The following is a 17,502-nucleotide window of genomic DNA, read 5'->3' on the forward strand; positions in this document are numbered from 1 at the left end:
GTGCTCTCCACTCGTCATTGTTCTGCCTCTCAGTCATCGCTCGTTGCTTCAGTGTTTGTGCATGGTCAAAGCCACCATCACTTCACACTGTGTTCTCCGTCATCCGAAGCTGAATCCGGCTGTCATTATTAGATCGTCTGCCTTTGTTACGACAGTTCCTTTTCATGCGATCGGTTCCATCGGAGTCACTGTCGCTTCCGCTAATACCTCGTGTTGCCTGCTTGACCCTGCCGGCCTGCCTACTTCGAGCTACGATCGCTGGTCTCTGATTTTGAGATATATTGGACTTCTCCTTGGTGTAGTAAACCGATTCTAGCCTCTCCACCGCGGACAATAACTCGAAAAAGCTGCGGGGAGGGTGTACAATTAGGATTCTTTCATCTTTCGCGAGACCAACGATATTCACTGCGCTACGAAAACCTTCTTTGGTATTGACGCCATCTGGAGTTGATTGAACACAAATATGCGCAAGCTTTTGTGAATCCTACGGTCAAAGATAATATTCTATACGCTAGCTTTAACTTGTACGCTAAATGTCATATTATCAGATTCGAAAGTGTTCGTTAGAGCAATTTCAAATTCACCTAATGATGTAAACAGACACTGCTGTAACTTCAATCAGTTTTACTCGACTGCTTTAGCAACATCGGTAATAGGCCATCTACAGATCAACCAAAGGCGTTAGTTTCATCCTTTACAAGTTGCAAGAAGGTTGATGCTCTTAATTCACCTGGCTGTCCCAAAAATTAAGAAAAAAAAATTGTATGTGCTAGGCAATTTGCTGCCCCGTACAATTGCATAATTTACATCGTCATTTCTGCAGAAAAATCAAGTCTTAAAAGCCGCGATTTTAAGTATGCTACCCATCATGAACAGCAAAAGAGAGGGAAAGAACACTCGCACTCAGAATGGCCTAACTTTAGAAATACGATCTCCTTGTGTCTTTTTCTTTAAATAATACTCTATATGTTAGTGAAAGATAAATCAAACGCACTTGCAGAGGAAAGATCACCTTTTTTTTTTTTTATAGAATTCAATATTGAGCTTCAATCTCAATATCAGTATTCCAGTGCAACTAGCTCTTTTATATTTATTTCTTGATTTTCCTTCTACATCTGTTAAAAAATGGGAAAAAAATGTTTCGACCTTTAATGATCAGAAACTTGTTTGTGACAAAGAAGGGAGTAGTTTTTATATCACAAACTGTGATAACGTACTAAATGGAATAGGCGTTCGTCACTGTTCGAGAATTGAGTGGTTGTATTTGACAACAATTACGCAATTCATGCTGGGATTTGTTTGACCATTTGCTGTAGCATTGTTCATGTGACTCTAAACTAATGGGACCTAAACATGATTTATGAATGTAGTATTCAAATAGAAGGTTAGATTAGTAAATGTAACCAACATCATCATCAAGTCTGTTTCCAACAAGAAATATTTATTTTAAATAATACAGTTGTGATATAGATTTTGCCTTGTACAAAGGCATGTGTTGCACATATAATAGAGGCGGCCCTGGTCCTTGTGCGTGATGCTGTGTCGTTCAATGGTAATAGAAAAATCTCGTTGCAGCCTGTATTCTAACTTTAGACTTAGCATCTACCTTCACCAATTTCTGAGATTTAAAGCTTCAGGAAAGAAGGAAATTAAACATTCTGGGCGTTATGCAGAGTCGTTTGTACGTATGATTAGCGCCATACTAAAGGCATGACTAACTAACTAACTAACTAACTCTGTGGCCTATGGAACCCGGAGGTTCAGTGCCGCGTTCACAAAAGCTCTCCACTGACTTCTATCCTTAGCTAATTGCATCCAGTTTCTACTTTGTATTCCTATCTCTGCGAGATCCATCTTAATATTGTCCTCCCATCTGCACCTAGGTCTTCCTAATGGTCGTTTTCCTATGGGTCTACCAGTCAAGACTTTGAAAGCGTTTCTACTTTCTTCCATTCTAGCTACATGACCTGCCCACCTAAGCCTCCTAGACTTGACGACCCTAACAATGTTGGGTGAACCGTATAAACTATGTAGTTCCTCGTTATGAAGCTTCCGCCATTCCCCATTCTCGTTCCTCTTGGGTCCGAATATTCTTCTCAGGATCCTGTTCTCAAATACTTTCAGTCTATGTTCTTCCCTCAGAGTAAGCGACCATGTTTCGCAACCATACAGAACAACAGGCATGATTATCGTTTTATATATTTTAAGCTTCAAATTCCTCGACAGAATTCGCGACGACAAGAGATTTTGAACCGAATAGTAACACGAATTCCCTGCTTTTAGTCGACATTTAATTTCTTCGTGAATATGATTTTCGTCTGTTAATATTGATCCTAAATATTTGAAAGTATCCACTTTATCAAAAGTATTATTTAATATTTTAACGTCTCCACAATTTGCCGTATTACGGTCCCGACACACTTCCATGTATTTAGTTTTCTCTGCATTTACTTCTAAACCCATGTCCCTGCAAGCGTTTAATAAGATCTCTGCATTTATTTCTACTGTTCTCCTATCATCCCCTATTAAATTTACATCATCAGCATATGCCATAACCTGGTGAATGCCATTCAACTCTAGGCCCTGGTTGCTATCTTTGATTTTCCTTATGGCGTATTCCAGCACAAAGTTAAATAATAATGGCGACAACGCATCTCCTTGTTTCAGGCCATTTTCGACGTGGAAGCTCGTGGACAAAAATTTTCCTACCCGGACTTTACTTTGGGATTCACTTAAACATATCTTAATTAATCTAATTAGCTTTCTCGGTATTCCAAGTTCTGTAAGAACGTTGTATAATGTTTCTCTCCTAACCGAGTCGTAAGCCTTTCTAAAATCAATAAATAGTTGATGTACCGGGGTATTGTATTCCCACTTCTTTTCGAGTATTTGGCGAATGGTAAATATTTGGTCGATAGTTGATCGATTCCGTCTAAATCCGCACTGATAATCTCCAATAATTTCATCTGCGTATGGGGTCAATCTTGCTAACAGAATATTTGAAAGGATTTTATAGGATGTTGACAGAAGAGAAATGCCTCGATAATTATTACAGTCAGTTTTGTCGCCTTTCTTGTGAATTGGAACAATGATTGACTCTTTCCACTCTTGTGGCAATTCTTCCTTGTTCCAGATAAGGAGAATGAGTTTGTGTATCTTGTTCCACAATTTTTCGCCTCCAGCTAAAATTAACTCAGCCGGAATTTCATCTACACCCGGAGATTTGTGTTTCTTTAATTTCTTTATAGCGGCTTCCACTTCTATTCGATTGGGTTCTGGAATATACGGTTCTGCGGTGTGTATCTCCTTTTCTCCACGCACATTAGTTTTTGGCTGCGTGTTCAGCAAATCGTCAAAGAAATCTTTCCATCTATTTAAGAGGCTATTCGTATCAGTGAGAACTGTTCCGTCAGATTTCTTTAAAATATAAGCACGAGGTTGATAGCCTTTCTTAAATTCGCTGATCCCCTTATACATGTCTCGAATATTTTTATTTTTACTATTATCTTCAAGTTCCTTAATTTTAGCTTTCAAAAAATCCCGTTTCTTTGTTCTAAAAGTTTTGGAAGTTTCCCGCCTGATATCTGCGAAATTTTGTGTAGTTATTTCATTCGGATTTTGTAGCCACCGTAATTTTGCCTGTTTTCTCTTCTCTGCTAGTTTAATGCATTCTTGGTCGAACCATGGTTTGTTCCTACGTATTTCCGCGTGTCCCAATTTTTCTATTGCTGAACTTTTAATGCTATCTCTAATCTCAATCCAGGTATCCTCAACACTAGTGCAGTCCGAGTCTTCTAAAACCGCGAATCTATTCGAAACTTCAATCTGGTATTCCTCTCTTACCTGGCTCTCTTCTAATTTCTTTAAATTAAATCTCTCCGTTTTCGGACATTGAATATTACTTTTATTCAACGATAATCTCTCCCGTATTATCGCTGCTACCAGGTAGTGATCAGTGTCACAATCAGCCCCTCTAAACGACCGGACGTCAATTATGCTAGATTGTCTTCTTCTATCTACTAAAACGTGATCAATTTGATTATGTGTTTTTCCGTCTGGTGATGTCCAAGTGTATTTATGAACGTCGCGATGTGGGAATTTTGTACTCTTCACGATTAGGTTTTTGGATGTTGCGAAGTTCACGAGTCTAACACCGTTGTCATTACTTTCCTTATGCAAACTTTCGTTCCCTATAATCGGTTTGAAAATATCCTCTCGTCCTACCTTCGCATTGAAATCCCCTAATAGAATCTTCATATGGTATCGCGGGAGTTGGTCAAATATCCGTTCCACTTCTTCGTAAAAACTATCTTTTATATCGTCACCCTTATCTTCAGTTGGAGCATGTACATTTAAAACAATAATATCACACCACCGCCCCTTAAGAGTAATAAAAGAAAGTCTGTCAGTAACAAATTCAACCCGTTTAATTGCTGGTAATATTCGTTTGTGAACGAAAAACCCTGTTCCTAACTGGTGATTTTTATTTCCTTCCCCGTAAAAGAACGTAAAATTTCCGGATTTCTCAGATCCATTTCCTTCCCACCTAACTTCCTGAACTCCTACTAAGTCCATCCTGTATTTCTCTAACTCACTCGTTACAGATTTTAACGCGCCTGCCCTATAAAGACTTCTAATATTCCATGTTCCAAATCTCATGTCCATTTTCTTTTGCTGATGTCGTGCCAAGTTATCAGTCCTTGTCCGAGGCTTTTGTGAATGTTTCTGAACAAGTACCTTTCTTTACAGGATAAGGGTGTTAGCCTTACCCAAACCCCCAAGCTGGAGGACCACTCCTAGTCGTCTGTCCGCGACTGCTTATTCAGTATATTCGCAGCTAACCTCTATATCTAGAGGCCTTCTCCTCGATCCGCAACCTGAGGACGCGCCATGCCGTGGTGACAGGAACCCACGTTACACGGGCATGACTACTGCAGGAAACATATGTTAGTCGAACTCTTTAGTATGGCAGTAATAACGCGTCAGAACGTCTCTGCATAAGGCCCACTATATCACTAGGTTCCTAGAAATTTTCAAGGAAATTTATGTGGATGCCGGTGTTAAGATGTTCTATTTTTAATCCATTCAGTTTTTACATCTACTTTTTTTTATGTGGAATCATCTTCTGCCTTATGACATTTTTTTTTAACTAATGCGATCCTTTTTGTTACATAAAGATCTATCTATATGCCTTTCCATATCAGTATTTAATAAATATTTTATAGTTGTAACATGCTTTCCTAATCAGGCAATCGATTCATCTATGCTATCCATTTTTTTTTTTTTTTTTTTTTTTGCAGTACTATTGTGAACTTTTAATCAATAATGTTGTCATATTACTACACAAAAATAATTTCAGTGACATGGTCGATATAGCTCAATCACTACGATCATTAGTCTGTGATTGATGGTAACTTATTCAGTGAAGTCCACTGGTTTGACAGTGGCCGTTACAGCGAGTGTTTCGTGTGTGGTGGTGCTCTCTGGGGAAGAGAGTTGAGTGGGATCTCCTATACACATACACTACACTTACACTTTATTTTACATTTACGCGTACATACACCCTCTCCTTTTTTCTACTCTTTGTTCTTTTTTCATTTTATACTTCCCACTTTCCTCTATCTTTTTGCCCTGTTCAACTTGGCTTTCAGCCCTCTTTCACCGTCTGAACTTCTTTCCAGATTTTGCCCTTTTCCTGACTTTGACCTTTTTTCCGATTGTGACCTTTCTTACCAATTGTGTTCTGTATTATTCAATTTTGTTCCTGAATCATAAATCCTCTGTTTGATTTACACATTTGACCATTTAGCATTAGTAGCACAGATGACTAGTTAGCTGGTGCACCTATCTATTTGACTGATAATAGTCCTATGAAGAGAAGAAGAAGTCCACTGTTTTGGTATATACAAATTTGTGGTGTTAATTGTGTTTTGGAATAATATTCAAAGTCAAGTTGCTGATTCATAATAAATTGTCAGTATTAAATGGAATAGAATTTCCTTGATATACATTGAGTAAACCGTTAGTTGTTCGAAATAGAACACATCGGAAATAATATTCCTGTAGTTATTTTCTGTGGTGTATGTTTTTTGGACAACTATTTTGTATCATGGGTACAGTAGTGTAAACTAAAATTACAAATTGCTAGTGTTAAACATGATTAATCTAAGTTACAGAATACTGTCAGTGAAAAATTTTCATTTCACTTCATATATTGGAATTAAACGTTTTAAAACTTCAGTGAAGTACCGGTTCAGTGAGAATGTTGAAACAAACAAGTCCCATTCATCAGACAGTAATGAATTGGAGACTATCAAACGTAAAATTCTAAATGCATCGTTGCAGTTTGTTCCTGTACATGGTTGGAGCAAGGAGGCATTAGCTTCAGGAGCAGAATCTGTTGGCTATACTGCAGTGTCTCATGGTTTGTTTCCTAGTGGTGGGGTAGAACTTGTGAATTATTTTTGTAAGTCTTGCAATGAACAGTTGTTATCACAATTACAAGAAAGGTCAACCGAAACTGGATATTATGAATCAGTTCGAGATGCAATTAAAACGCGACTAGAAATGATAATCCCCTTTGTAGGTACTTGGAAACAAGCACTTGGATTAATGGCTTTACCTCAGAATGCACCTTCGTCCTTAGAAAATTTGTTGCAATTATTGGATGACATTTGTTACTATGCAGGTGATCGATCTGTAGATTTTGGTTGGTACACGAGAAGAGCAGCTGTTGGTGCAGTGTACGAAAGTACTCAGTTGTGCTTAATTCAAGATAATTCGATTGATTTTATCGAAACTTGGTCATTTCTTGATAGACGTATAGAAGGACTAAGGAACTATGAACATGTTGCAAATGAGGTTGCAAAAATACCTCAACAAACTATACAGATTGCTAGTGGTGGATTAATTACATTGAGAAACATACTGGGACTACGTTAAAAAGAAATGTACAGGTATAAAGTAATTTGCTTTTGTGGAGCCCTTGTTTTTGTATTTTTTAGGCGACTTTAATAAAATCATATGGATTGTTAGCTACATCTTCTTAATATATTTATGTAAATTCAGGCAGCGTATTTTATAGCCAATATTTGGAATGTTCTAGAACACAGGTCCTCCCCCCATATAGGTGAGTACCTAGGTTCATTTATGTACCAAAGTTTAATATTTAATTGAAATAGTATTGCCGAGCGAGCGTGAGCGAGTGAAGGCGGGTTACAGCCTGGCAGGGCACGTTGTTTTCAGTCTTTTATTACAGCTAAATGGGAAGGGGGACCTGTGTTCTAGAACCTTGCCGCCAATATTTGACGAATGTGAACTTAGCAGGACCACTTTTGAAAATTATAAATATTTGCATACCATACGTTTGTACCGTAAAAATTTTCGTTTGTACCAGTCTCAGATTCGAAAAAAATTGAAACATAGAGTGGTCCTGCTATGTTCACGTGAACTTAGCAGGACCACTTTATGTTTCGAATTTGAGACTGGTACAAACGTAGAACAAACGATTCGTACAGTAAAATCTTCAGATTTGTAAAAGTTCGCATTCTGGTCGTGCTAGGTTCACGTGAACTTAGCAGGACCACTTTATTTTTCGAATTTAAGACCGGTAGAAACGAAAATTTTTATGGTACAAACCGGTACAAACGCACTACAAACTTATGGTATGCAAATATTTATCATTTTCAAAAGTTGTCCAGCTTAAGTTCACACTCGTCAATATTTGGAATAAATCTCTTCTTACTGATATAATTGCTAGTGAGAGCGTTTGGCGATCGGGGTTCCTAGTTGAATTCCCGGTGGGAGAGCGTTAAACTCACTATTATGGTTGGCTGTCCAATTTAAACTGTAAGTCTGATATTAACCTCTGTGCTGAGAAGGGGAGCTAAACTTCAATCAAGTCAAATTGAAATATTGTTCGAATATCAAAATCCTTTCGCTAATTTTTCTTTAAATAGATGTGCAGTGGGTATCGTGACACCTTAGGTGAAGGTAAGGGTGCATCATAAGCTCATTGTTGTATATTTAAAATAGTCAGCCGATGCCTTAGAAACTCGTACCCTTTGGCAATTTTCCATTTATAGTCAAGGGTGACCACCACAGACGTTACTATGAACACTAGGTAGTAGTATCTACAAAAGTCGTTATGTAATGCCCAGCATTTACATTATTGACGATTTCTTAGTTTTACTAATTTTACATGAAGTGATTTGTTTCCTAATCCACTGGGTTGGGCTGGATAAGTAGAGGCATTAGAGTAGCATAGAAGGTTAGGGCGCTGTCTCCAATTTTGGGTACTGATTAAGAATACTCCGAGATAATAATAATAATAATGTGATTTCATGGTATTGTAACTGTATATGTAATTCCATTGTCGGAGGAATTTTTTACAATGTAGGAACCCAGTGTTTCATGTACAAGTATGGACATGTGCTATATGTACAAGTGCTATACTAACGTTAAAGTAGAGTGCATATCTAAAAATGACTGAACATGCTAATTTTCACCAGTGGAATATTTCAGCACAATGTAAGAAACCTGTATCTTATGTTTCTAGCATAGAGAATATCAAGGTTTTTTCACTATCTTCTTTTATGCACATACCCTCTGTTGCTGACACGCCTGCCCCTTGTGGTCGCATCCTCACACTATTGTGTGCCCCCCTGCTGCGCTCTTCCCAGCCTTAGTTAGATATCATTCTCGCTTTTAGTTGGTTTGTTTTTCCACTCGTTTATATGGCATACATCCGTACACGTATTTATATCCTTTAGGGTAAGTCCTTTTAAAGTTACTCTGCACCCATGAATTCAATTCGTACCGAAAGAAATAATTTCTAAGACACTGCGATTGGATTTCGTAATAAAGTAATCACATGTCTAGGTAATAGCATAGCACCGAATCGTTCCCAGGGCACATCATTTTACACCCATATTATCACTCTGTTTGCAATTATTTGCGCATACGCCACGATAATAACAGTCCAGAACGTTTTAGGGGATCATTTAAAGCAAGTAAAGAAAAAGGCTTTTATAATTTGACAGACTATTCTTAATCTGCCGCAAATTTTGGTTGTTGATTCTTAAGAGGACGAGTTTTTCGAAATGTCGTTGGACACATCTCGGAAATGAGTAGCTGCACTTGAAAGAGCTGTGTAAACATTTATTTCCATGGGCACTGTACTTCCACATAAGACTGTATTTTGTGTCAACATTATTAAAAGTTACTAGTGTGAGCCATTACAAGTGGTATATACCTGTTGCTAATTCTCAACACGTGCAATAATGGTAACAATAGACAATTTGTTACGAGAGTTATTTCTTGTATGTTGTACATATTCAAGTACTGCGAAAACAGTATCAAGATCTAGGGAACTACAACATATAATCACGATCAAATCGCATGTAGATTGCAGGGAAGGTTCTAGAACACAGATCATCTTTATAAAACTAGTGAAATATATTTTACGTACCTTGTTTTAGTTCCTTTTCGTTCCTTATTCTTTTCTGTCTTCTTTTCTTCCGGTTTTTGGACTTTTTATCGTTGAAATACATTATTACCGAAATTAAAAACATTGAATTTCAATTTTTGAACAATCCACTGCCATGTTTGTTTAACCACACTAGTGATATGTAGGTTTATTGTTTTATACATAAAGTAATAGTAATGCTTTAATTAATTTTAATTTTAGATAAATGAAGTTGTTTGTTATTTCTTTCATTTTACGTGCACAATTTTTATTTTATTTGAAATTCTATTGTTTCATTTTCGTATTCGGAGTCGATGTTGAATTGAAGGGTAAGGGGAAGAAACAAGGAATGTCCATGCATGTGCTTTACCGGGTGCTTTGTCCTATCTGTTGGTGACTCTTGGTACTATTTAATTGTATATGTCATGCACGCGTAGAGGTAGAAATATCCATGTAAAAAGGGACGAAAGATTTAATAACCCTATTCTTTGTACGTGATTTTCAATATTAAAATGCCGTTTTCTCAAAAATGTAATTTTGTGACATTCCTTCTTTTTTTCCCTTACCCTTCAATTGTTCATTCGCGGTAGAGGTGGTGTGATTGTATTGTGCAAATCTGTTGAAGTATTTATATATTGCTTTACATCTCGTGTCTTCTGTATACATTTTATTGTTTCTTTTAGTGTTGTATTTCTTGATGCTATTATGTTTGTATGTGGGTTTAGGTTTTATGGATTTACAAAATGTTTTCTGTGTCATACAGTGTGCTGTTCTTTGAAATCCATTTGTTCTCAATGGGTATTGTTGTGCATTGTCTTAATGTAATTGGTGTTCCTCGTTACTTTAGGGCAAATTGGGTGAATTACGATAAAATAAATTATTCATTAACCAAAATTCCACTTGCATTGAAGTATTTCTTCTAATAACATATATTCTAAAGTAATGTACGTTTGGAGGGTATAAGGGCTCTGTCCCCACTGTTATTTTATAATTTAGATTATTGGAAGAAATCCTTATATGCAAGGGGTATTTCGGTTAGTTAATAGTTTGAAATAGTTTACTTTGTCGTAATTCGCCTAACTTAGCCTCTGAGTGATGGATTTGGAGAGGGACCTGTGTTCTAGAATCTTGCTCAGATTGCACGCCAAACACTACGGTTACAAGTATTGCACAATACACACTGTCAAAACTCTACCTAATATTCTCCGCACTTTTCAAACTTTTTAAATTTGGGCGACTGAAAGACCTATCAGGTATTGCGCAAAGTGAACACAGAAGAAAAATAATACATGCTAGATAAAGTTCTAACATGAACTGTAACTGTAGTTTCAAAGAAAACTTTCGTTTCCGTATATATCTTCTTTCTATTCGCAACTTTTCCGGCGCAAGTATAACAACGTTACCATGCGCAGAATCGGAGTAGATATTTTTCTTGCTTGTAGTGACTTAGCCAACATGTATGTTACTTTCATGGAATGTCAATGTGTACACTTATTAATTAGCGCAATTATTTTGGGCATGAGTCAAGAAAATAACACTATAATGTACTAAGATATTTAACATACTGACTGCCATGCGAGTCACATATGTTTCACGCTAAGATAGACAGTGAAGTCACTGTCTTTCTTTCAGTGAGGCCTTGTGGAGCCATTAGTCTCTCACGCGATGATTTTCTTTCAGTAGTTATCTGAGCCTTCAGGGAATGAAATCTGGAATATTTTGCCATTGGAGGTACTGGGGCAGGTTTGTTGCTACATTGCTTGCTCTTTAGTTTTCGGAATTAACATCTGGCTTCATTGAAAACAACTGGAAAACTAAACTCAGTTAAATTGCACAGAAGACACGAAGAAATGTTCGAATAGTAGTCCCAAATATTCTATACTAGTATCGGTTACCCGCTTCGCTGGATTAAAATTAAAATTTTAAATGCACATCTTATCTCATGTGTTTGGTACCCGTGAAATATGCCGTTTTCGGTACTAGTGGCATCGATTTAAACGGCATCGGAAGTATCGCTGTTCATCTCAGCGATCTCGAAAATTATTGATTCGACACTAATATCGGTCATTTTCCATCATTTTTAAATGTGTCTCCTTCTCCCCCTAAGTTGCACCGTCAAAGTGATATGATAAAACTATCCTAGGTCGGACCTCATCTATGTTGAAAATTTGATCGAGGTCGATCAGGTAGTTCAAGAGTTATTAAGTTTTATTTATTTTTTATACCTCCCTTTCACCTAAGTTCTACTCTCAAAGTGAATAGATAAAAGCAAAGCACTCCCAGGTCAGAATCCCATCTACGTTGAAGATTTGATCGAGATCGGTTGGGTGGTTCAAGAGATTAAGAGTTACATACATAGTCACTTTCAATTTTATAATATAGATTACTACTTTTTTAAAATCAGATCTGCAGTCTGGCTCGAAAGGAAAGTGTTTGATGTCCTCAGATGTACACATTTTCCAGGCTTTCTTGAGTCATCCGTGGTACACATGAATCAAATACTGAAGTGGACGCTTGGTTACTGATAGGAGTAGAATTTTATCACAAATATGTATTTAATTAAGGTAAAAATTCATCATTTCTAAGAAAGTGCGTATCAATGTGCTTTTCCATGTGTGTCACGGATAACTCATGCACTTTTAGGGCACCAACTTGCAGATCTGATGAAAAACAGATTTAATATGTAGGTTTTGGGACATCTAATATTCGAATATTTCCTTCTGTCGTGCTTATGAGCATACTGCTACTATACGTAAATACCCGAGTTACTGGTGTAAAATCATCGTGGGCAATAAGTGTGTTAAACCATCAAAAGTAATGTAAAACACTTTTTCAATTTGACGTAGTAAATTTGTAGAGAATTTCATTCTTAAAACCTATACTGAGTTTATAGTCGGATCCTGTCTCTTACACATATTTTGTTCCTACATTATCAATCACAATAAATCGCTTAGTGCAATGCAGGGTTGGCAAAAACCATGGTTTTTATTGAAAAAACAATTTTTTTTTTTGGTTTAAACCAGGTTTTCTTGATTTAAATATGTTTATATTACATATGAACAGAAACATCTTTGTTTCGCCGTGGTGTTATTTTGCAACAACGGGGTTATGCTGGAAAGGGTCACATAAGCTTCAACAGAATTCAGAGCGCTTCTCGGCTTACATCCGAGAGAAATTGTTCTCCATTTGGACTCGAAACCGGGACTAATTGGCCACAAATGCGATGACTGGCAACACTGGCAATTTTCAGGAAGTGTCACACAATTGGGGAAGGGGGGGGGGAATTAATCCTTTGATCTCAGCTTTCTGATGAATTCTTGCACCCACTTCCGAACAGTTTTATTTGGAAGTACACTGTTCCTACACACATCCTTTAGCTGCCGATGAATACCCATAGCCTTTTCAGCTCGTGCGTACGAAAAGCTTTTAACAACTCGATGCTCCTCCATAGTCAAATCCATGATATCTTATCAGCATCTAAAAGGGTTTCATTTCAGTGATGCATCTGGAAAAAAATAACTGCGATTAGAAATGTGCAATTTGGCAGAGTTATAGCGTAAAGTCTAAAGTTCAGTATTCTCGAGTTTCACAAAAAATGCTCTCACGTGTTGTGGGCGTATAACAAAACGGCACATGCTGTTGATATGCACCTCATATTTTTCGTATAATCTGTGCGGAAATTTTTATAGACATTTTGTGGGAACTTGGAAGAAAAGTCTAAAACAGAAAATTGGACAAAGAGGTTTGGGAAGGTAACTAAAATGTGATTACAGTAGAAACTCTCATGTTTTCTTCAAATTAAAGGTCTTCACTATAGCAAAATTAAACTACCGCTAATTTTAGAGTTTTTCTGTAATATCTTCAAAACAAATAAAAATATTCGAAAAGCAGAAACGTAGTGAACTAGACAATACGATTATGCATGTGATACCTTTACCACAATTCACCTATCTGCTTTTGGTATGCCGCTATTTACAGAACCCGCAAAAAAATGCTAAATCTATCTACAGTTGCAAATCGAAAGCAGATAGATGAGTTGTGAAAACGGTATCACATGCAAAATCATATTGTCTAGTTCACTACGTTTTTGTTTTTCGAATATTTTTTATTGGTTTTGAAGATATTACAGAAAAACTCTAAAATTAGCGGTAGTTTAATTTCGCTGTAGTGAAGACCCTTAATGACCCTTGATAAAAATAACAGCCAAGAGTTACTGAAATATCGGGAGAGAAAAGAAAGAAAAAACACGAAGGTAAATATTTTATTTTACCGTATTATACATTAATATAGAAGTAAGTAAGAGTTAAATATAGTTCTCCATTTTAAGGATGAACGTTTCATACTTAGCACAAACTTCCCCATGTAACCATTTAGTTTTCATCATTTCGAAAATAGTTCAATTTTTTCAAACTATTTATTCTGATAGCCCCCGTTAGTATGCAGATACGCTTGTAAGCGACGTTCCGCTGGGAGCAATTACAAATTTAATTTCATGGTGAGGTTTTCTCTCGCTCCGTTATTTCGTGATTTGATCTTTACCTTTCAGCATGTATATAAGCAAGAAATCAAAGACGACTAACAATGTAGAGCTACAATGCCCATGGAATATTTTTGGATGTTCCCATTTCTTGTGCCAGTCTTCCCATTTTTTGGATGTCCTCCACAAAAGCCTCTTCTGTTCCGTATTTGTTCCTCTTTTGTCTCTAATGCACTGTGCACGTTCAACAATATATCCATTATTTCCAGTTTCTTCACAAGAAATTGTAAATGAAATGAAGTCTTTGAGTTTTACGTCCTACGGTTATGCCGGTTAGGCTGAAGGAGTCGGTGATGGTGAGTAATGAATGAAATGGTGGAATGAAGAAAGTGGGAGGAAATGGGAGAACCCCGAGAAAACCCACGTACACGGTGTTTGTCCACCATAAAGTTCACTTGGCGGGGGCTGGGATAGAACCTGGGACCCCAAGGACCAGAGGTGAACGCTCTACCACTGAGCCACCGCGGCCCCCACACAAGAAATTGAATGCAGGACTCGTCTGCCCAGTACGAACAAGTCGTGTTGCTTATTGCTTTGCTTTATCACACACACTGGTCCGTTTCACCCGATCCTCTTCTCCCCCTCCGCTTCTTCCCAAAGTCCTGAAATAACTCCAGACTCAATAACGTATGGGATGCACTGTAATATCATTCTGTCATACTGATACTTAATGTGTTTTATAGCTAAACTTTGTACTAGTTCATGAGTGTTACCAATAACCTGATGTTGACTTAGTGCCTCGACGCTGCTTTCAGGGATCGGAATGAGTTTGTTTTTTAACTAAAAATATCTTCTTTGGGGGAAAGTCTGTATTATTGAAACTTAAGTCTGCTAGTTTTTTTCTCATTCCTGTTTAATCAGATTGTGACCAATGTACTGGAAATGTTAATGATTAGATAAAATGTAATAGTGATGGTGATGACTAGAACATCACACAATACGAGGTAAATGTACTCAATGTGTGTGGAAGGTTAGTTGGGATTTCTGTCTCTCACGAGGGAAATTGCCAGGGAAACTCTTCTGTGCTTATTTTATCTTCTTTATTCACTATAAGTGAATTTGCATCAGGATATTACTTCTCGGTGAATCAGTTTTTAATAACTACTTCTTTTTATAAAAGGCGAGACTGCAAGATTGTTTTCATTTCTTCAGTGTACCATATCTGTGAATGCCAGGTAACTAAACAAAATCCTGTTTCGTAGGGTTATTGCTTATTAATTCATCCCCAAATAGATATCTATGCCTTATGACTATTACTAATTATTTAATTAGAGTTGTGATAGGTAGGAACATTTACGACACTGCCCTTTTTGTTGACATATGTTAATAAAACTCCAACTGACCAAAGCTGCAATGAATAATTTACATATATTATATGTATCTTTTGATATCCGTTCCTTGAACTTCCTCTAGTGTATAAAACCACAAAATTCATTTCAAAAGTACGCTATATTTTAAGAAGCAGTAAAATATAAAATTTGGACTGCACTCGGAGTTACTAGCACTTACACCCACTTTCAGCTCTAGGATTTACATAGGTTATATACTGTAAAGTGGAACTGAAAGAGGGTATAAGTGCTAGCTACACCAAAGTGCTGTGTAAATTTTATATTTTAGTGCTTTTTGAAATAGAAACACGTTTCTTAAATGAAATGTGGTCTTGTACGTTAGTTGAAGTTCAATGAATGGATATCAAAAGATATTAGAATAATTAATGTGTTAAGTATTTGCAGGTATGTCGTGCACTGAATAGTACTCAGTTAGAAACACCATGGAGTAAATTCAGGAATGATTGGCTTCACCAGAAAGACAGCAATGGGTACCGAATATCTTCTTGGGTAGACAAACACAGTGAATATTATGTTTCGTAAACTTTGTACGTGTATTGTGAATGTTTCAAACAAAGGATTTAATGCAGTTTTACAGCATAGTGAGGACACAAAACATAAAAGACGACGTAGCTATATTCTTGGTGGAGACCAGTTACTCTTAACATAGATGTCTGATCAATCAGGTTTTGACATTCAGACACTTTAAACTTCCAGCAAGAGTGAAGTGTCTGCAACATAGCATAGCAGGTAAGCATGAACTGTGCGTATTTATAATGCCAGGGACAGTGTTATGGCGGACAATGAAAAGCATTTGAAGCAACTACTCAGCCAACTCATTGCAGATACCAAAGCTGCATTCGAAGGAACGCTCCCTAGAAGATTACCTTACGGTTTTTCCGTCAGCCCCCAGAAATGCGCTGTTTGACTAGCTGTTAGTGTATTTCTATGAAGAAATATGGAAAATATTTGCTCATCGTCATACTCCTTTTTTATGATTTTGTAGGTTACATGGAACTAGAAGTTACAATTAGATATTAGTCAGATCTTAGAAACCACATTGTTAGAAGACATTTTGAGAATGTCTTTACTGGAAAAGCTTATGCATTTACTTTGCATAATTTGATAAACAAGGCTAGTTTGTCCTTGACAAATATGTAGATGATTGGTTCTGATGGCCCCAATGTTAATAAAAAGTTTTTCAGCTTGTTTAATGAGGAACTGATAGGCCTCCGTCAAAAACATTTAGTAGATATTGGCACATGTCCTATTCACATAATCCAAAATGCTTTCCTATAATTAATCCAGATATTTGGGAAAGGTGCAGTAACAGTAGTAATTAGTGTTTATCATTACTTCTATGGGTGGTCTTATCATTGGAAAGAATACTACACGTCAACAGGAGCTGGATCTACCGTTCGCACAGGTTTCTGAAACCCATCTCAACCAGGTAGTTATTATACATTGCTGCATATGAAAGATTACTTAAACAGTGAACTGGTGTACTACGATACTTGTTGAAGTATATTCCATCTACAAAGAAAAGTAATGTTTTGGTCTAGCAACCTTTGAGGAAAATTGTAGATCTACTGAAGAGAAGCCTGAGATATTAGCTCAGCTGTACTTTACATTGTATTTACCAAATTATTTGAGAAATTTACACTTCGTTTTCAGAGTGAAGTTCCATTGATTCATAGAAGTAAAAAGAAGAAATATTTTTTTCTTTTCTTTTAAATCTCTCTCCCTCCTCTGTCTTTCTCTCTTTCCTTTCTTGCTGGGAGAGAGGAATGACAGGAGAGAGAAGCAGAGAAAGTAAGCAAGAAAAAGGAAGTCTTTTTCTTTTGCAGTTTTCGTTCTTTCTTGACAGAGGAAGAAGAAGAAAAATAAAATGATCAGAGGGAGAAAAAATCTCTCTCTCTCTTTCTGAAAGGAAAAGAAAGAAAAATTAGAAGTCATTGGAACAATCCCAGGCAGAGTATCGAAAAGTGCAACTGTTAGTGAAATAAAGGCATCTTCGTGTGATTGGACAAATAGTGGGTTGTTTAAATCTGGTAATTTACTGCTTTTACAGCAAGTTATCATTTCAGATAAAACAAAAGAATGAACTATTTAAGTGTGTGTGTTTTTGAGTTTAAAGTCCCTTTCAGCAGCAAGACATGGACCTACTGCTT

The 17,502-nt window shown here is 36.8% G+C and overlaps 1 protein-coding gene across 1 annotated transcript; it reads left to right on the forward strand.

The window, feature by feature from the left end:
• The first annotated feature begins 5,458 nt into the window (after positions 1-5,458).
• On the forward strand, positions 5,459-7,034 carry Coq9 (ubiquinone biosynthesis protein COQ9, mitochondrial). The gene has a single exon (XM_081735711.1). The coding sequence runs from the start codon at positions 6,157-6,159 to the stop codon at positions 6,940-6,942; it is 786 nt and encodes a 261-aa protein (XP_081591837.1). The 5' UTR covers positions 5,459-6,156; the 3' UTR covers positions 6,943-7,034.
• The last annotated feature ends 10,468 nt before the right edge of the window (positions 7,035-17,502 follow it).

Source organism: Thermobia domestica, chromosome 13 (assembly GCF_964235325.1).
Source record: "Thermobia domestica chromosome 13, izTheDome1.hap1.1, whole genome shotgun sequence".
NCBI classification, from domain to species: domain Eukaryota; kingdom Metazoa; phylum Arthropoda; class Insecta; order Zygentoma; family Lepismatidae; genus Thermobia; species Thermobia domestica.